The following is a 20,886-nucleotide window of genomic DNA, read 5'->3' as shown; positions in this document are numbered from 1 at the left end:
AAAAAATCGAAAAGAATAAAATAGTCACATATGAATAACTGTTAAAATATCAAAGACAAACAAATTTTTGGTACATAATACAAGCGAAGCTTTCATATTAGACTGGATTTTTATAATATTACTTATCACTCCAAAAATCTAAAACAAAGATATACAAATAAATATTTAATTCATTTTTCTACACTACTAACAAACACCATTCGCATACAATGTACAAACATCTACGACTTACTGTTTTATCATAATGGAGAGTAAAGCACAATACAATACGTCTTCAACAAATACTTAAGTCTTCATCCATGCGGTTCGTCCCTTTCCAAATACATAAAGGATTTAAACTTTACCTTGAAGTTGGGTGTGACAAGACAGCGGGCTACCGCTATAGCCGAGGCGGTTAGGGGCCCGGTGATGCCGATGTTCGTGAGCAACTCTGTGATATTCGGGGTCAACCGGAACGGAACTGGCCTGTTGCCGTCTAATTCACCTAAAAAGGTTCCAACATCTTAAGCCAACATACAGGTAATGATACATTGCAACAAGATTGTATTCCAAAAGTAAAAAAATAAAAATAAAAGTTTGGTCCTCTGTACGACAACAGCGCCGTAACGTCAACATCTATGCTTCACATAATATAATATAATAATTATGTTTGGGCACTTTTTTGACAGTACATTACAATTACAAAACAGTGTATATTTTTATAATCATTGTTTCATTTCAAATGTGTCGAAGTATAAGACAAGATTCTTCTTCCCAATAGAATCTGAAAATAATGTATAGTGTACATTGCCATGTCTTATAATTTAAAGGTTCATATTCATACCACAGCGAGTCACGCACTCGTACATGTCGATTCAGCTAATTCACGTAATAATTCTATCGTGCGTACATACTGCCTCTAGAGTATACGATCAATTTAATCGCTGCTCGCTTCTCCCCGACAGTTCACGTTGATTCGATCAGACTCCCAAACGATTAGAGGTCATTACGTTTTGCTAATAGCCTAAAACTTTGATAAATAACATAACGTGATTGCGAACGAATAAAAACCTGTTTCTCGCATGCAAGGTTCAGTCAATGTCAATGTAAATATTGTTCTTCATTATCATAAAATCGTGATTTATGCATATTATTGTCTAATGTTAATTAACTAAATCTCCATTTTTTTTAGTTTTAACAGAATAAATGATTATGCCAAACAAAAATATAACATTTCAAATTTGATACTGCAGAAACAATAATAATTAACAAGATACTAAAGGTTCATATTTCTTTATAAGAAACTTTAATGTAAGTTATATGCCATAGTAATCGTAGAATTTAGATTCACTTTCATTACGTTAGTATTAGTAGTAATAGTGTGAATGTTCTCAAGTAAACATAGTCTATATTGCACTTGAATAAGAATTATTGAAAGATTTGTAAGAAACATTCGATAGTTTAAAAATCAATAAGAACTACAGAAAAATAGAAAGCTCGATAGCTACTAGTAAAATAAAACTCAGTCCTAAATTTCGTTTTCCTGGTAGCATGTTGAGTGTCATCAAACGAAACCACAGTAGTTCGTGGGAAAAAAGTGCATGCAATATTATAATGTGAATGTGATTCATCTATTTTTGTGCAACCGCTTGAGTCACGTGATTTTTTTTAAATAAAAGACTAACTGTCAGTAGATCGAGTTATTTATGTCTATCATTTTAAGGGTCATTTTGTGAGCCTGTCAGTCATGGAGCACGTCCGCTAATAGTCCGTAACACCTTCACGAACATAACAGAAAAAATAATTGAATTGTCAGCATGTCAGATTCTATTTATGACTGTGTGTATTTATAAATTATTTATGATTTGTCAGTATGTTAATTATGAAATAGATCCATAAATAGTCACGCTAACCGGACAAGAGTCTCGGAAAATCTTTTAGCATGTAAATTACTCTTTAATTAAACCCAAAAAAAATGAACCAAAGCAGTGTCCAAGCAATGTCAAAAAAAAATTAAACAAAGAAGTGTCCGAGCAAGGGTCGACAGTTACCTGTAGCGTCGTCGACGTCGAACTTGTAGTATGCGACGTTGATGAGGCCCGAGTCCTGGTGCACGTACAGCATGTCGGGGTTGAGCCGCGTGAGGTGCAGCACGTACTCGGCGAAGCTGGCCAGCGCCAGCTGCAGCGTCAGCATCTTGCGGAACGTCCAGTAGTCCGTGGGCGCCGCGAACGCGCCCGCCGCCCACTCGCGCACCATGCCCTTCGGGACCATCGTCGATTGCACCTGACGTACACACACCGAGGTTAATCCCACACGCCATTATTTATGTATATAACTAGCCGAAACGGAAAACGTTGTGTCGCCATATAAATAAAAAAATGTTAAGGGTGAACAACCCTTATCACTTAGGGCTATAAAAAATAGATAGTAGCCGATTCTCAGACCTACTGAAAATGCATATAAAATTTGGTGAAAATCGGTAAAGCCGTTTCGGAGGAGTACGGTAACTAACATTGTGACACGTTATGTGACAGATTATTTTCGTGCTCAAATTGCACCTGACATACACACACCGAGGTTATTACCACATATTATCATTATTTATATAATAATATGTAATACGAGTAAATATAATAATTATTTCAATGCAAATCAATAAAATTTTTTGAGAACACATTTTTATTTATTTTTGTCGATTTCAAACTGAGGTAACGTATTTATGTCCAATTAATGACGTCAGAAACAAGTTTTTTTTAACACTTCTACAGTTTTTCCATTTAATTATTCTAAAAAACAATTTACTTTATTAAAACAACTTTATTAAAATACGCGGGTTTCATTTAAGTGTTGTTAAAATTATTGACACGCATTTTATACAACAGGACTTGACGTCAAGGCTTCGTGCACATTATGCAAACGGAATGCAATTTTTCCATCCTGTCTTAAATACCAGCCACATGTAAATCCGGTATAAAGGCACCAAATGTGAGGCACGGATCTCGGCTTAGGAATTCGCTATTGTAAAGGTCGTCAGAAAGACCAGTTACGCTGGAATACGTAGTGGCATGCGAACAACTTTGTACGTTTATATCGTTTCATGTGGACAGTCTGGGTTTCAGATAATTACAATAAATATGTCAATCATCAGGGTCGTATTCATCGAAAGTTTTCGCCGTAAACGTGCTTTGTATAACTATTACATTGATATAAGCATTGAGGAAAATATTGTACCATCTATTATATCTATCTATTTAATTTAACGTACTATCTATAAGTATGTAAATCACAGTCGAACGACCATATAAAATTTATTACGTTTATCAGTGAAATCTATCCGTAAATGATAATTATTTATCTTATCTACTTTATTTTCTTTTGACTTTAACGACAACTTAACATACATAGATAAGAACCTAATAAAATAAAATTGACTTTTATTAAGAAAACAATCGGTGTCATGAATCATGATAAATCGGAGCTTTCAATTGAGCTAGATATATCTCCAGGTAATTACAAGGTCCTTGGATATTTAAAAAGGTGTCTAAGAGCTCGGACAGCTCTCTAAAATTGCAACAATTTATTTGGGTATATGTTTATATGAAGTTTGTTAGAAACATAGTAGTAGCCCAAACAATGACCGACCAATTAATTAAACATAAACACTACTGTATGAGAAGCCGCTCAATGTAATCTCAGTTTAGCTTTATAATCTCACCGCCATAAACTATGTCATTCTGTCGAACGGTGGGAGGAAGAAAGGAATTTCGAAACATAGATAAACCGCCGTTTGCGTACGCGATAAATATCTCACAAACAATGTCGCAACGGCTACGCCAAAGTTTTCACTAGGTGTTTGCTTATTTTACCCGGATAAGCAATCTACTAACATTTAAGTTTAAAAAGGTGTTTATAGGTTTCCATAAAGATAAAATCAAAATTTTCGTATATGGTGCCCGCCATTCTCATTAAATACGGAAATTCTATGTATGATGATGATGCGCGTGGGAATCGAATAGATTGTTATATCAATATATTTAAAATCAGTGTATTACTTATACTTTTTTGATTTATTTTTTAGGTTACGTCTTACGTGAGCGATTTTTACGCGAACGCTTGATTTTGAATGATGATTAAAAATCGATTGTTCAGGTAATATTTGTGTGATGTATGACGATTTGCTTATACGTAGTCGAAACACGCAGAGTCGCACCGCAACGCATTGAATTCACGTATCACCGCCTCAGATCGCTTCGCAATCGTATTCGCTCTACGTAAACATAATGTTAGACATAATACGACGAGTTATGTCAAAATTGGTTAAACTTTTTTCAAGATTTGCCCATATATAGAGGCAAACAAAAATGTGAAATACATATTATGTATCACACATAAATAATGTCGTTTAAGTTTTAATCATATAAATAACGATGTAAAATAAGTAAATGGAAATAATACATATTTTTATTTATCAGCATGGTAAAACCTGCTTAATGTTTAATGCTACGTAGTGTTTTTGGACTAAATTGGCACTTCGACCGTCCTAAAATAGCTATGACCGGCGCTCAACAATATGCGGGGCGTTTGAACGCCGCATCTAGGTTCAGAGTGTGCGTTCTTGTGCTCGTTCGAGCGTGCCCGTGGGTGTACGTACATCCACCATGTGGGTATGTATCTGTGTATGTTACAATACAAATATGTTACCTCCCGCAAGATGTCCCTCAGAACTTGATGCGAGGCCTGCGAGCCGCGCGCCTGCACGGCCGCCAGCCGCTCGTAGTAGCGCGCAATCGGCGCGTCGTACTCCACGCCCCTATGATACAAAGTTAATTTTAATGTCAAGTATTTACATACAACAGAATGAATAACACTTACGACAGCTTAAATTCAGGCAATAACCATTTCGTAAAAATTTAACAGTTCTCGTACTATAAAGGTAAAACCGGTGAGATATCAGAACGAACCTGTTAGCACATTCAGTGCGATAGATGTCCAAAAGGGAAATGGAGCTCGGATTGTCCTCGACGAGCCGCATCTGCGGGGACACCGACACGACCCGCGGGACCGTGAAATGTAGGAACCTTCGCGAGGTCTCCTTCTGCTTGCCCAGGTAATGATTCAACATCCTCAGCAGCTGGAGCACCCGCTCCTCCCGCCTGGCGTCTCCCAGTCCCGAATCGTTGACGACCAGGTACGGGTATATCTTCCCGTTGTGACCGCGGATGTACAATCGACGGGCTGATGTGTTGTGCTTCTGGACTATTTCGACCCTCGGCATGAACCGCGCTATTCTTACGTGGTAATGAGTGTGTTTTGGTAGGAGGAACTCGCCCGGGAGTTCCACCTCAGCAGTTTTCAAGCTGAAGTTTGACAAGAATCTACACTTTTCTTCGATGAGGAACGATCTGCAAGACGCAATAAAACAAAGTCACAAACACACAAAGATAATGTTTAATTGACACATTGCTAGATATTTAAACCTGCTCCGCCAACAAACAAAACATACGCCCCAGCACCTCATCGTGCAAGGGCGGGGCCACTCACTTGGGCAACACCTTGGTCTTAGCCTCCAGGATCTTGACCCACTTCCTCAGCTTCTGTATGAGGTTCTGCAGCTTCATGGCGTTCGGCTGCGTGAAGTCGAAGTCCGCGGTGAACTGCGTCTTCATCTTCTGGAACACGGGGTCCTGCACCGTGGCCTGCGCGCGCCGCGCCAGACTCTCCGAGGCGGCTGAGGAGACGAACCGTTTCAACTTACACAATCAAAAATGCATATAATATTAAAGCCACTTTGTCATCTATTAGTTACCAAACCTATGTCGGAGGCTTTAGTTCAGGCGAAACGCCCTCAAGATGAATTTTGAAAACGTCATAGAAATGTACGAAAATAAACAAAGAAACAAACACCCATACAAAACAGATATGAAAAAAACAATTTTAGGTTAGTTTGGCCTGTTTAAAATTAAACTCATAAGAAAAGGTTCGGCCACACCTTCATACAAGAAATGTTAATTAATGGATAAGTGCAGGACGATTATGATGTTTTCTTAACTTACGTACCACTTGGTTAACAGAGCATATAAATTAAACAGATCTCAAATTGGTTTTAAAAATCCTTAGGACATACTTGTCAGAACATTTTTTTTTTTGTTGAATTCACTAAAGTAACAGCGTCTTTAATATATCATACAACTTCAATAATATAATCAACATAAAATGATGATAAACACTTACCTCCGTCATGCGGCACAACATTAAATAAATTCTAAATACAAACTTATAATGTACATAAAACAAATTCGCAATAGAAAATTAAAGGATGAAGTAATTAATTAAGTTGATCTCGGATCTTGAGCCCATAGGACAGCCAACTAACATTATACTATCAAACATGTGTCTAATGAATGAGTGGATACAGATAATTAGGAAATACATCTATACTGTCAACAATAACTTTTAACAACGTCTGTTAAAAAACGATACAGACTCTTTGAAAAATTGGTAGGCATTATGATTGCCATTGACCTTTAAACAACAGGCTCAGTTATATTGGCTACATTCAAGTGTCTGAGCAGAAAAAGGAACATGATGACCATTTGGAACAAAGACACACCAATTATTATCGAGAAAATAAAGCCAATTTTTTAAGGATATGTTTTTCTTCGTTATAATATATGTAACAAAACATAATTTTGTTTAAATCGAATTACTTTTTTCATGATTGGGAGGGTCGAAGATCCGCCTGTGTTTACATTTTGCACACATTTTATGTTGGTATTGACCAAGAGTTCAAGATATGTAACATAAAATATATGTAAAAATAACATATGGTGAATGATGATAATCATTAATAGCGCAAAGCCTAATGTATGTTTAGCAGGCAAGTTATAATATATGCACGAGGACTATATATTCATGCATATTTGTTTGTTGACTAAAATCTTAAAATATTTTTTTTTTGCGTCTATTTTTGGCAAACATGTCACAATAATTTAAAATTCTTGTAACTACATAGTTTGAGGCATTGTTAGACATAGCAAGCGCCTGGGTGGATAACATAGCCAAGAGCATTAACGCAATAAACTCGCTAAACATCACACACGACATCTAAACGAGACAAACATCGAACTGGACGATAAGGGAACAACGACAACAACAACAATGAATGTTCGGCATGTTAACCAAGGAGGCGCGATGCGTCGAGCAACTCACTTATCCCGATGCCGATGCCGAAGGTGGAGACGACCTTCTTGATGAAGTTGAGCGTGTGCGGCGTGACGGTGGCGTCGGCCACGCCCGCGCGGTGGTGGAACGCCACCACGTGGCACTTGGCCAGCCCCGCGCGCAGCTGCCGCAGCACCTCCTCGTACCAGTTCTCGCGGAACCACACCATCTAAACAATGACACACACTGTTTAGCGATCTTATCTAAAATTAACATCGTCCTCTTCTATGTATCTAACGATACGTGACTAATTTTATTTTATACCATTTACCTGCATCATTAACAAAGGGTAGAGGTGACGACACCTCACTGAAAAACTGAAGGTTTCATTGTAGAACTTACAAATCTATTGTGTCAAATTTAAATATAATGGAAGCGGAAAAATGATAAGTAAAATAGAGATAACACATTTGAACCATGATATATCCTATCACAACACTTATGTTTTTAAAATAGTAATTATAATACTATAAACTATTATAAACACGTGAAGATGCAATTTTACAACATTAAACAAAAGCCGGTAATAAATTCTAATCCGAAAAATAGTTGTAATATCTTACCTGGTCTACGATGCCCTCGAGCGAGGAGAGCACGGTGGGGTGTATCTCGCGCTGCATCTGCATGATCTTGGAGCAGCGCCACATGGGCAGCGTGGCCTTGATGGGCCCCGCCTCGCCCGCGCCGCCCTCGCCCGCCTTGCTCGTGCTCGCTTGCTGCCACGGGAATACACGACATATCATTTGTGCCAACGTTTACAATCGCTTGGACAATTTGTTAAGACTTTTACTAAGCTTAAGCATCTAGCCAATGCATATACTGAATATTGACCTCTAAACTTTGGAGTCTAAAGCATTGAGTCTATCGACCACGTTGTACAATAAAACATTGTAATTACAGCTACAACATTTTTTATTTTAAATTTATCGTTGTCGTTTTACCATATTTTTCTTGACTTTAGATTTCAAAATAAAATAACAATGCTTCTATAAGAACAAAGTTCCAGAGATTATTATTATTTATTTTAATAGATGCATATACATGTAAATAAATAAACTACTGACTCACTGATTGACTGCGAACCCTCAACCCCACTATTTATATATAACCTACAATAATGAAAATATACTTACAGCTGTGGAACTGGTTTGAGGCAAGTTTTCAGCGCTCTTGTGCCTCTCGCGCTGTTCGATCTTCAGCGTCAGGTACAGCGTGCGGATCGGGAAGTACACCGCTTGTGGATACAGGCGCCCCACCTTTAGTAATAACATGTTAAAAGATTTTTGTAGGTCAACAAGATTACTCAATTATAGTGGAAACTAACTATTTACATTGTACAGGAATCTCTGCACTATTTTTGATGATAAATAATATTTCCTACGATTCGCTTCTTTATCCATGTGTTCTTTATCCATTTTTCAGACTGATTAAAAATAAATATACAAGTGAATTGCTCAATATATTGGTTGTTGAATAATTTAAAACATCTTGCTGGATATCTTTACGTTACGATAAGTATTAGTAAATGGCAGATTTAAATGTGACAATACATATTAATCAGTAACAGTTGACATGTGACCAGCGGCGAACTAAAGTCTTCGGAGGCCCGGGGCGGAAAGTTGAATGGAGATTCATATTGTTTGGTTCTGATGACATTTTTTTTAGCAACTGTGTTTGGAGACCCCCCAAGATCGGAGGCCCGGGGCGGACAGCCCCTTCCGCTCCCCCAGTCCTTAAGCCGCTAGAGCATGTGACCAATTAACATAAAATGAGAACAATGAACAGTTGGACTGACATGGCTGAGCAGGTTGAGCACGACGTTGCCGTCGTACTGCACAAGGCAGGCCAGCAGCTGCGGGATCCACGGCAGCCACTGCACGGGCGGCACGCCCACTGAGTACTTGTCCAGCGCCTCCGCCAGGCTGCCCTTGTCGTCGTCGAAACTCAGCATCCACAGCACCTATTATCGTATCATAAGAAATATATAGCTATAGCTAAGAAAAATATTAGTCGTTTTATTAATAAAAATAATAACTTTATTTCTACACATAAAATAAAAATAAAAACATACGATGATGATGCAAAGTTACAAAGTAATATGATATACAATATAGTACATTACAATACGAGGACGAAAAATTTTTTTCTGACAAGTGTGAGTTTGCAGGCCGAGCCGCAGGCGAGGACTGCAATCACACGAGTCAGAAAAACATTTTTCGTCCGCGTGTTGTATAAAATTTTATATTACGGGGTCGGAAATGGGGGTTTTGCGCACGCGAAGCGTGCGTAAAACGTCAATTTACGCACGCCGTGATATAAAAATTATTTGTTCATGTAGTTTGTATGGTAGAGAGTGGACCAATTATTAAATTTACCTTGGCACAATACTTCCGCGACTTGGACTCGTTCTGGTGTCGGCAGGCGTGCAGGAAGCACGTCATGGCCGACACGCCGACGCTGACCTGCCGCGGGTCGCGGATGAAGATCTGCTCGAGGTAGTCGCCCCACAGCGCCCACGCCTTCACCAACGTATCATGTAGTTGCACGGCTGCAGCGAACGCTTTGTTCGCGTCCTCCGACCGCCCCAGTTGGGCCAGGAGTAATCCCTTAAAAGCGTAGAACTCAGCCGTCATCTCCTTCGTAAAGTACTTGAAGTTGGTCGACTCTATCATATCTAGACCTTCCTGCAATTCGTCCTTCCCCTCAGTCCAGGACATCTGGATGTGACATTTCACTTGTTGTCGAATTTTTTGGAAGCAGTCTACTATGGGCACGCTCGGTATCGTGTAAATTCGATGTAAGGAATCGAGACAAACGCCGGATAGATTGTGTTTTCTGGCTATCTTCGCGAAATGAATTATTGCCTGTAACAAAATAATATTTAAATAAATATGATCCGATCGCATAACAGGCTGCCAAAGATCGTCAAAAGCGAATTTGCTTAAAATTTATGGAAAGCCAAGTGAATCGCCAAGTTTTTCTCACTAAAACATGTCATTATTGTATGTTTACATACAATATTAAATTCTAATTTAAGTTGCAAATGTAAGAAATATGGATCTCTCAACTGAACACAGATGAAATAATATTACTAAGTAGTGCTAGTCATAATCGACTATACGAGTAGGTACCATACCTGAGCGCTAGCGTGCACACCCAGCATGCTGTGATTTGACGCGTGGTCAGGCTGCGCGTCGTAGTGCGACGCTATGAACTGGTAATGGTGCTGCCGCCACGTGAAGATGGCGCCCCAGTGCGATAGCGGGTCCGCGACCACTGGCAACCGGTTGCGCCACGTCTTCACGATCGCCTTCATGTCGTGCAGCGACGTCTGGCGGTTGTGCACTAGCCCCTGCAACATCTCACGAAAAGTAAACAACTATGTTTTATACGGTATATGTGTATTCCTGGTTTTAGAGAAAGAAAAAATAAAATTCAAGGAAGGGAACGTTGCGTTCGATTGTACAGATTTGTTTAAATGATGAAAAATGCAATTCGCTTATCAGCATCAGACGACGAGACAGTCTTATCATTTTGGTTTATTTCTCTTCCTTGAAAAAATCCTTCACGGAAGAAGAATCTCTGCATTACTCTAAAAGCTTCACAGAGCATTAAAGTCATTATAATGATATACAACTCCATTTTATTTAACATGTTCTGATAGTACGGTACGGTTGAAAAGAATGCATTGCCTACAACATGCAACATGTTTGTATAAGTTATATGGAAATAACATTTTCGCCATCTACCAACTTGTACGTGTAATGGTACGCGTACAAGGCTCAAAATACGTATTACGTGTATGTATACAGATATCAAAAAAAATCTCAAAGGTATGTGAAGTCTACCAATGCGCACTTGGCCAGCGCGGTGAACAATGGCCTAATCCTTCTCATTATGAGAGGAGACCCGTGCCCAGCAGTGGGACAGTAATGGGTTGCTAATGTGATACAGATATACGCGTAACGTTCTTATCATTGGCAATGTGTTAGCACTATATACATCTGATATAGCGCTTCACTTGATAAAGCGTTGTGCAGAGTTCGTGTATACGTATAGGTGCCGGCCCCGCGCTCACCGTGTGTATCTGCGCGGCCTCGCTGAGCTCCATGAGCTGCTGGGCGGCGCGCAGCAGCGGCAGGTGCGCGTGGCTGACGAGGCGCGGCAGGCGGCGCCACTCGCGCAGGCACTGCGCCGCCGCCGCCTCCGCGTGCCGCTCCACGCCGCTCAGCTGCTGCTCGCCGCCCGCGCAGATGCACAGGTAGCCGCGGTACAGGTTCACCAGCCACGCTACACATAATATATTCAACATCACTATATTAGTATTTCACAGTAAACTCAAATGACTTCTCTTACGACTAGATCGTTGTTTTTTTAAAACCTAAAAAACTATCTCGTAAACTCAAGCTTTCATTCATTTTACATCTATTTATATTGATACTTTTTGTACTTCCTATTATAAGACTTCTCTTTCGACTGGCTCCTTTTATTTTAAATTCATATCTGATTAATATTTCATTCTTGTTGATATTTTTGTAAGTACCTTTGTAAACTTTATCAAAATTATGTCTTACCTAGTTCTTTAGGACAATTGTATTCAACCTCAGCTAAAGCATCCTTCATCGTAGGCCAATTGGGATTCCTCCACGAACTCTCCAAAATAAGGAATGGATCTCGCACGCTTCTGGTGAGACCTAATTCTAATAGCGAGTCCCACTGATTCAACTCCTTAGCGCATTTTATCCAGTGCTGAGTCCATAATGTACATTCTTTGTGCATGTTGTATGAAGTCGGATTGGCGTTGTACTCTTGTTTCAATTTAGCCATAGCTACGTCATAGGCAGCCTAAAATAATATAGAAAAAAAAAAAAATAAGATCGTTAATTATATTAGACTCTGGCTTCTATTCACGAAACGTATTGTCGTAAAGAAATTATAAAAATCTTTGTTTACCTGAGCTTGTTCGAAAAACCCTTGCTGTTCGTATGCGATAGCAACGTTGGTTTCTCGGTAACGCGCATGTTTCTGCCACAAGCCCGACCACATATCCTCCTCTTGTAGTAGTTCGTACATGTCGCTTAAAGAGTCTAATACCTCCTGGAATCAATACATACATTGTAATTTAAGAAAACCCATGTTTGCGATACAATTAACTGTATATAAACGCGTAGGTTTTACGAGAAAGTCAATCGTACCGTAGGTGTAGTAGTCTCTGTATCGTAATCATATATCTCCATAACCTCGCGATTGTTACGTCCACTCGCTTGATCTATGGCCATTTGCTCCAAGTTTAGTGTCATTCGATGCCACAAGTTGTGCGTTTTTCCCAGATACTTCATCATTGGTCTGTTAAACAAGAACATTAAAAAATATAGCCAATACAAAATAATTTTATTCAAGAAAAAATACTGCTGTTTCTAGAGATACTTACGGTTTAATAACGACCGGCGGATTGCATCTGGCGAGCGCTTCAATAAATGTGTTAAGGGCGCTCACCGGCTGGTCTCTTTGGATCACGTGGACGCCTGATATGATGAAGGGAACCACCTCATTCATCATTGTCTAAAATAACAAAAAAAAAACACGTTTGGTTTTACTACATTTACTATAATGATTTTACTGACGTTCAATAAATTATAGTTAACAAGTATAAGTTTATCATTTAGTGAAAGTGAAATACCCAACGGTATCATGGCATCCTGCTCCCTTTCAGGATAATTTTTTTCTATCATGAAAACCCACGTTAAAAATTAACTTACATTAATTTGTAATTCCAGTAGTGAGATTAGTTTAGTCAGTGCGACGTGTGAACAATGAATATAGTTTTGATGCTTACGGCTAGCTGTCGCTCGTCGAGCGTGGCCCAGACGGCGGGCAGCAGGCGCAGCCACAGCTGGTGCGCGAGCGCGTCGTCCATGTGCGCGAGCTGCGCCGCCGCCGCCACCAGCTGCTCCGTGCGCACGCGCCGCGCCAGCTCCAGGAACTCGCACTGCTTGTTCAGGATCTGCTGCAGCGCGCGCTGTCTGCAAGCACATCATCATCATCATCAACCATTACTGTCCCCCTGCTGGGCACGGGTCTCCTCTCATAATGAGAAGGATTAGGCCATAGTCCACCGCGCTGGCCAAGTGCGTATTGGTAGACTTAGGGGCCGTTCAAGTATTACGTAACGCAATTTTTGAAGATTTTTGAACCCCCCTCCCCCCCTTGTAACGCACCGTAACGTTTTTCTATACCCCCCCCCCCCTAACGTTACGTAACACACAAGTGTCAATTTTTACCCTAAACTTGCTAAAAAAATATGTTATAGTTTTTATCCTTGGGCGTGTTCAGCCGAACTAGGTCTCCTGAGTATTCTAAGTTAGTTTAAGTATAGTCAAAGCATATATACTACTATACTGTACTATACTTAGTCTAACTCAGAATACTCAGGACTTAGTTCGGCTGAACCCACTCATTCAAGGGATTCCCCATAAAACGTAAATGAAAAGGGTTGCCAATTTAGGAGTTTTAATTCTCTATTTCTTTATTAAAAAATGTTACGTAACGTGTATTAAGAAAGACCCCCTCCCGCCCCTGTAACGCATCGTAACGTTTTACAAGACCCCCCCTCCCCCCCAAATTGCGTTACGTAATACTTGAACGCCCCCTTACATACCTTTGAGATTTTTTTATAAATCTCTCAGGTATGCAAGTTGCCTCACGACGTTTTCCTTCACCGTTTAGCAAGTGATAATTAATTTCTAATACACACATAACTTTGAAAAATCAGAGGTGCGTGCCTGGGATTTGAACCTCGGAACCCTCGATCGAGAAGCCGAGTTTCTTAACCACTAGGCTATCACTGCCTACACACACGACACCAAACATATTTTCATATAATAATTGTCAGTAATAAATTTGTTGCAAAACATTGGTATCTGCAACCAATACCCAATATATCTAATATAAAATTTCAACTTTCATATATTTGAATCCGCAAAAATTACTCAATGGATTGACTTCAAATTTACAAACAACAAAAGAAGCATTATATACTTTTTATCCTAAAATTCCCGCGAAAACAAATAAGCACAGCAACAAGGACGTGTACCCAGATTGATTTAGAAGAAAAATTCAATTTCTTTATCTAAAGTGAATCACACTCATTGAAGTGTAATTTAACTTACCTATTTGGTGCAACTTTCAGGACTTCCTCTTTTTGACAGGAATTTGAATCAAGATCCATATCTAACACGTCCGGATCGAGGGAATCGCTAAAACCGTCAGATGATTCTTCTTTTATATTGCTTAGTGTCACAAAAGATTTGCGTTCTTCGAGATCCGCCCAGTTGATAACCGCTGATATATTGGGAAGCAAGTATTTCGAGTTAGACATTCGAATCTGAGTACCTGCAAATAAAATAAGTTTGACATTTAAATATTCTGAAATAAAACCTTAACTATATAATATACACAAAACATTTTAGTCATTTCAAGTTTATAATCGAAACATATTGTTTTTTAATGATAAACTTACTCGAAACGCAGGTGACTAGCAACAGCTCAAGGCACTGTTTAATCCAGAAGTGTTGTCCAATATGTTCCCAATTCTGAGAGCATATGATATATAGCAAACGATCAAAGATACGCCTTCGCACACTCTGATCATACACTTCGAAGAACTTTGCGCGGATGTTCGGCTGAGTGCAGCGCAATCCGGCGAGAAAAGCTGGCTCTAGTTTCATCGACAGCTCAGTCATCTTCAGATGCTCGTCCCTTAAAGAACGAATAATTTCAAATTGGTTTTAATTCAGTTTATTGACATAAATGATATTGTCAATACAAGAAAGATTAGATTTAAAAGATATAAAATTGTTTATACTACGAACATTTTGATCAAATTTTGAAATTGTGTTTTCAAAAAGCAAAAAAGTTTTCAGTTATACGTCGATAGGTACTTTAGGGTCATTTGGGGGACAGATGAACATTAGTGGCAAATTAAGATATTGTTTCGGTCTTTGACTTAAAATTGTATTTCGATACCCTTCCTAGTCCTACCGTACTAATATACCACAAGCGAATCAAGTAATAGCATACCTATACACAAAGTTGATAATATCCAGGAATTGTGCATTAAGGTCCTGATCGTCGGGGAAGCGCTTCTCGACGTACTGCATGAGCTTGACGAGCAGGATGCTCTTCTCCCGCAGCGAGGGCCCCGCCGCCGCCGCGCCGCCGCCCGCCGCGCCCGCGCCCGCGCGGCTCTTCACCCACTCCTCCACCATGCGGGTGATCGCTCGCATCACCTGGATTGATATGGTACGATCAACATTTTCCACATTCAGGTCAAATACGGTAATCATTGGTGCCATGGACACACAAAATGTATAAGTACACGAACACTTAAATCTAAGACATTGTTTGCAGGGATTAACCAGGGAATGCTTTACATGTTCGAGTAACGGAGCCACTGAGCAACATGGCTTGTTTACAACCCAACGATTAATAAATTATAAAAAATAATAATTAATTATGATCATATAATTACTTTGAGAAATGAGATTAAATATATATTTCTTGTGAATATTAAATTTTTCTAAAGACAATAAATTTAAAAATAATCCCTTATGAACATTTGACAATATAACAAAAAAATATGATAAATATAAAAATATACCTTGGCATCTGTAGTTTTTTCAATGAGTCCAACTAACACAGTGCCAATGAATGTCTTTCTTGTTTCTCCAGGCATCACAGACACACGGGCTTTGAGCAGGTCTAGTGCAAGTATCTAAAATCAAAGATGTCAACAAAGTCACAATTGGTATAGGTAGGAGAATGTATGTAGAAATTAAAAAAAAATCAATCTTACGATACTTTTTCTTTACTTCCTCCTAATATTAGAGATTAGTTAATACTGTAGTTAAGTTGTTCAGATTGATTCAGGTAACAAATACTCACAAGCAGATCAGTCGTGGTAGCGTCCGGGTTGGGCGCGACGTGGTCCCGCGCCATCCGCTGCAGCACGCGCATGAGCGGCGGCAGCAGGCGGTCCACGTAGCCGGGGCTGGCCGAGCAGCACGCCTTCAGCATCATCAGCGGCCCGAGCAGCGCCGCCGTGCCGCTGCCCGCCGCAGACTTCTCGTACGCCGCGAGACCCTCGAACGCGTACTTACTCACGCACGCGTATAGTGTTTCCAGCTCCTCATACTGATGATGACATTGGTTATTTGTAAAAGTTACACTTAAGTATATTAAATCGTTATGAATTTATTTATATGCCAGCAACCTTAAACTGACAACAATTCATATATTTTTGTCAGATGAATAAAGGAATGACGACAACACAGATATATTTTTTGAAACCTACAGTAAAATAAAATATACTATGGTCAGACAGTTTGTAAAAATTGGCAGTAAAATGTGTAGTGTGGATAACACAGAATCACATCACTTGCAGGGACACAAACAACAAAGGGATCAATCTTAAAACTTGTAACAAAATTGCAACCTCAATCATGAAGGCAGGTTTTATCTTAACATTACTTTACCGACATATTAACGAAATCAAACTTACTTTGGACGCCTGCGACGTACTTATCGGCTCCGTAGGGAAGAGCGCAGTTAACTTAGACAGCAGATTATGCGTAAGGCGCACGATCTTGGCGTTACTAGAAGCGACGCAGGCGGCGAGGCCGCGCTGGAGCGGCTTCAGGGCGGCGAGGCTCTGTTCGCGGCGCAGCACACCCAGCAGGTACACGAGCAACTCTAGAGCGGTGCACGCATTCGCGCACGCAGCCGCGTTGGTGTCGGCTGTAGCGAAAACCTGAGAAAAGTCATATAAAAACACGCATAAATATTTTTGTGTATTTTATTTTGACGTCTTTTTATTCCAGTACCGAGTATCAAAAATATTTAGTTTTGTTGAATAAGTCTTATTAAAACTGATTTAGAAATATTTCAATTCTATAAGCTGAAAATTACAGTTAAAAAAAAACACGTATACTTTTCTAGCATCCAAATTTATCAAATAATACCGTTAACAATGAAAGTTTCGGTTAAATTAGATCGTACAAGTGATGTTCGTTAATCATTTGCACCAAAGGACCATACAAGTAACATATTATCTTATCATATTTGTTTTCACATGTAACAGAGACGAACCTTATCCAACCAGGCCAGCTTAGGCTCGCAGAGGTTCGCCCAGACGTCCGGCTTGAGCGCGGCCTTCAGCAGCATGACGCAGCGGCGCGACAGCTGCTCGCCGGGGGAGCCGCTGGGCGCGCCCGCCGCGCTGGCCGCCGCGGCCGCCGCCGCCGCCGCCGCAGCCGCCGCCGCCGTGCCCGCTGCCGCACCACTCGCTACGTTACCTTCGTTCACCTGACGTTATAGTATAACAAAATGTGTATTACCTTGTATTAGTCACTGAACACTAGTACATTCCAATAGTCAAGTTTAATAAACATTTTTTTCTATATTTTCTAATAATATACTATACGGTATAGGCGGATGTTCTTACTTCAAAACTTACTTCACATCCTTCCAGAAAGCAACAACTACATAGATAGAAACGAACCCAAACCTGACAGGCGAGCCTCAATAGTAAGTTAACGACAACGTCGACGTGTTGCCTTTCCAAGGGTTTAATGATATCAGGCTCGATGCGAGATGAAGTGGCCTGCGGACTGGCCCAGCCGGTATTGAGCGCCTTGCGAGACTCGATGCCACTCTCGTCCGACGAGCCACGCTTGATGGCGCCGCTGGGGGAAGACACCTCCTACATGAAAAAAAAAAGATTATTGCTTAGGGTAGTAAACGTTTCACAATTAACTAAGTAATATTAAATATTGCCAACAAAATAATATATTAATCAATAAGCAATATTCTATGACCATTGAAATCTAATTGAAGGAAAGTCGTTTCCGTTTACATGTGTAAATCTGAACGGTACCTACCATAACTCCTTAGTGATGAGATGTAACAGAATCGTTAACATTAAATTTGAATATTCCCGTATCTTGTTTGTTTTCTACTATTTTATTGATGGTATAAGTTTAGTAAGAACATTTAGTAAAATAGGCGATATCATACAAATTTAAAAATTACATCCATAAATTATTATGTTAAGACTAGGTCGTATACACTTACAATGCTGTCATCGTGCGTGTGATCTCGTATCCTCTGCAGCTCCCACTTGAGCGCGACCTCGGCCAGGTCGACGGCGAGGCGGCGATGCTCGAGCGACGCGGTCGCGGAGAAGCCCAGCCGCTGCATCGCCGCCACCATGTGACCCACTAGTGCATGACGCACTGGGTAGTACACCTGAGCAATAACATAATATTAGTTATAATAATATATATCTAGTTATCTACTTATAAGCCCTTAGAAGACTATAGTTCGTTTCCTGGACATAGGCATTTTTTTTAAACATAGTTGTAGTTTTTCCAAAGTCACAGTGTTTAACTGTGTTTGTGTTGGTAATGGTAAGTAAACGATTAACTTAGCAGGGAGATGGCGCTCTAGTCCCCTTCTAGGATATCCTATCAGAAAACACAAGAAAGCTTAAATACGTTTGTGGAAAGAATGTATTAAATATGTCAAATAATATTTATAACGAGGGAAGGGAAGGGGAAGACAAGAGAGCTTAAACCCTACAAAGCTTTAAGAACGCGGGGCAATTTAGTTTGTGAAAAGAGCAAATCAAAAATGTCAAAATAATCTTTATAGCTACATACACGCCATGAAACAATAACACAGGAAGACGATTTTTCCTTTCTCTTATGCTCTTCTCAGTAAAAAAGGAAGGAACAAAAAAATATAAAAACTACCTTGTAGTGCCTGACGACTAGTTGCAAGATATGGAACAGCTGCTGCACGGAGTGGCCGTCCTCGACGATGATCTTCTTGGTCCAGTGCGTGAGCATGGTGTTCCCGTCCTCCATGCGCTGCGGCATCGCGGGCGTCAGGATCTCCAGCGCCTGCCGCACCACCGAGCGCGCCTCCACCGCGTGGGCCTTCAGTAGACTGTGGAACACTGCCACCGACCAACGATAGTTCATCAATTGCAAAGATCAAACCATGATGTACTTTAACGTTTGGATATAAACGATATTTATAAGCCACATATAAACAAACGATAGTATTTTGATAGTATATTTCATTATAAAAAATTGGAAAATGTTTTTTTTTATAAAATAACAACACGATTTTTATTTATAATTGCAATATATGTAATAAATAGTCAGATAAGAAATCATCATCATATTGATTAACATACCTTGTAATACGATGCGCTTGTGTATTGCGAATTTTGCAATGATGTGACTTAGCAATAAGTGTCCATGATACCTGTTAAAAAAAAAGTACATTGTGCAAATAACATAATTATACACTCACAATCGATGGCTCTTTTTTTATTCCAAAAATCCTAACAGATTTTTTTCTTAAATTTTCTAAAAATTATTCGATTCATAGAAGTAAAAAATCGGAAACATATTAATTATATCTTAAATGGAGGTGAAAATTTAATATGTTACTTTATTAAGTAGTTGCAAACATATTAAGTATGGCCTACCTAGTAGCGGGATCAACATAGTTCTTGCCGAGCAGACAAGGCCAGGCGAAGGTCATGAGCCGGCGCAGCTTGTTGCCTTGTTTCTTGTTGTTTGCATCGTGGATGTGCGGCGAGGCCTGTTCTAGCAACAGGCAGGCGAACTGCAGCAGCGATATACGCACTGCGTCCGAACACGCAAATGGATTTTCTGGATCAATTACCTGCAAATAAGGTGTTTGTCAAATATTGATAATATGCTTGTGCAACTGATTTCAATAGTGTTTGTCAAATATAGAAGAGCACTTCTAATCCATGATTAACATTAATTAATGTGTAAACTTATAAATCTTTGAAGAGATGTAGTGTACGTATTTTTCAGAGTTCAAATAAAATACAACATAATACCAGTACTTACATTATTGATAAATACCGAGACCACATTGTCCGGATTATCCTGGTAGGGCGCGGGTGACCCACCCACAATCTTATGGCCCTTTTCGAAGCTGACCGCGAAGCACGGGATCAGGATCATCTGCAGCACTTTAGCCTTCAAGTCCTGCGACATGGCGTCGCTGGCGAAGTGCTCCACGAAACGGAAGAACGCCGTACGCTTCCAGTCAGCTGTGTAGTTCTGCGCTACTGTATTTTCCAAGAAATCGCGGAGGAACTAAAAATAGATACCTAACTTTAATATACGCAGGTAATGAACTGACAGTAAAACCAACTAGCCCCCGCCCTTACAGTGTGTTACGACATGATGTAGACATAATAGTGCGATATTCATTAAGGAGGGTAGTAGTAAGAAATCACATAAACGACACTAGCGATATCACGATGATTTATGTGACGTGCCGTCATTTGAATATGTTAGATGTCAATAATATTGATTAGTAAATAGAAGCTTACCTGGAAGTCTGGAATAAATCGGTCACACAATGCTCTCAGCAATTGGAATAATAAATCAATATTCGAGGGATGATGGCAGAAATAGTGCAGTAAGATCTTCACTATTAATTTTGGCTCCTTCCAGTGAGTACAATCAACATTTTCTACTTTCTTATGGACATCCTGTAAAAAGATTTGGATAATTTAATATTACTTTCTGTATATACGTGATTCATAACATAAGTTTTGATATAATGACATCT

General features: G+C 39.7%; 2 protein-coding genes across 2 annotated transcripts in view; one reads left to right on the top strand and one right to left on the bottom strand.

Annotated features, from left to right (window-relative positions):
- LOC140747680 (protein phosphatase 1L) overlaps positions 1 to 9,532 on the top strand; it is a 238,542-nt gene extending 229,010 nt beyond the window's left edge. Inside the window, exon 3 of the transcript XR_012102894.1 lies at positions 9,318 to 9,532. The gene's annotated coding sequence lies outside the window, so the exon portion shown is untranslated. The remainder of the gene's footprint in view (positions 1 to 9,317) is intronic.
- Nipped-A (Transcription-associated protein Nipped-A) overlaps positions 1 to 20,886 on the bottom strand; it is a 39,784-nt gene that overhangs the window by 2,657 nt on the left and 16,241 nt on the right. The window contains exons 16-46 of the mRNA XM_073080216.1: positions 20,645 to 20,806; positions 20,154 to 20,405; positions 19,760 to 19,959; positions 19,463 to 19,533; positions 19,014 to 19,219; positions 18,334 to 18,507; positions 17,768 to 17,962; positions 17,350 to 17,565; positions 16,763 to 17,011; positions 16,147 to 16,395; positions 15,863 to 15,976; positions 15,283 to 15,491; positions 14,723 to 14,961; positions 14,373 to 14,595; positions 13,040 to 13,226; positions 12,635 to 12,765; positions 12,399 to 12,549; positions 12,157 to 12,300; positions 11,778 to 12,048; positions 11,282 to 11,493; positions 10,340 to 10,555; positions 9,579 to 10,067; positions 8,999 to 9,163; positions 8,337 to 8,459; positions 7,767 to 7,919; positions 7,192 to 7,372; positions 5,524 to 5,710; positions 4,944 to 5,384; positions 4,684 to 4,792; positions 2,031 to 2,265; positions 345 to 484 (exon numbers count right to left, since the gene is read on the bottom strand). Coding sequence (XP_072936317.1) covers positions 345 to 484; positions 2,031 to 2,265; positions 4,684 to 4,792; positions 4,944 to 5,384; positions 5,524 to 5,710; positions 7,192 to 7,372; positions 7,767 to 7,919; positions 8,337 to 8,459; positions 8,999 to 9,163; positions 9,579 to 10,067; positions 10,340 to 10,555; positions 11,282 to 11,493; positions 11,778 to 12,048; positions 12,157 to 12,300; positions 12,399 to 12,549; positions 12,635 to 12,765; positions 13,040 to 13,226; positions 14,373 to 14,595; positions 14,723 to 14,961; positions 15,283 to 15,491; positions 15,863 to 15,976; positions 16,147 to 16,395; positions 16,763 to 17,011; positions 17,350 to 17,565; positions 17,768 to 17,962; positions 18,334 to 18,507; positions 19,014 to 19,219; positions 19,463 to 19,533; positions 19,760 to 19,959; positions 20,154 to 20,405; positions 20,645 to 20,806 — 6,294 coding nt within the window. The remainder of the gene's footprint in view (positions 1 to 344; positions 485 to 2,030; positions 2,266 to 4,683; positions 4,793 to 4,943; positions 5,385 to 5,523; positions 5,711 to 7,191; positions 7,373 to 7,766; positions 7,920 to 8,336; positions 8,460 to 8,998; positions 9,164 to 9,578; positions 10,068 to 10,339; positions 10,556 to 11,281; positions 11,494 to 11,777; positions 12,049 to 12,156; positions 12,301 to 12,398; positions 12,550 to 12,634; positions 12,766 to 13,039; positions 13,227 to 14,372; positions 14,596 to 14,722; positions 14,962 to 15,282; positions 15,492 to 15,862; positions 15,977 to 16,146; positions 16,396 to 16,762; positions 17,012 to 17,349; positions 17,566 to 17,767; positions 17,963 to 18,333; positions 18,508 to 19,013; positions 19,220 to 19,462; positions 19,534 to 19,759; positions 19,960 to 20,153; positions 20,406 to 20,644; positions 20,807 to 20,886) is intronic.

The sequence above is a fragment of the Epargyreus clarus genome, unplaced genomic scaffold (assembly GCF_041222505.1).
Source record: "Epargyreus clarus isolate Ecla_fem2 unplaced genomic scaffold, WU_Ecla_fem_2.2 ptg000015l, whole genome shotgun sequence".
NCBI classification, from domain to species: domain Eukaryota; kingdom Metazoa; phylum Arthropoda; class Insecta; order Lepidoptera; family Hesperiidae; genus Epargyreus; species Epargyreus clarus.
Note: the sequence above shows the minus strand (reverse complement) of the source record. Positions and strands in the feature narration are given on the sequence as shown.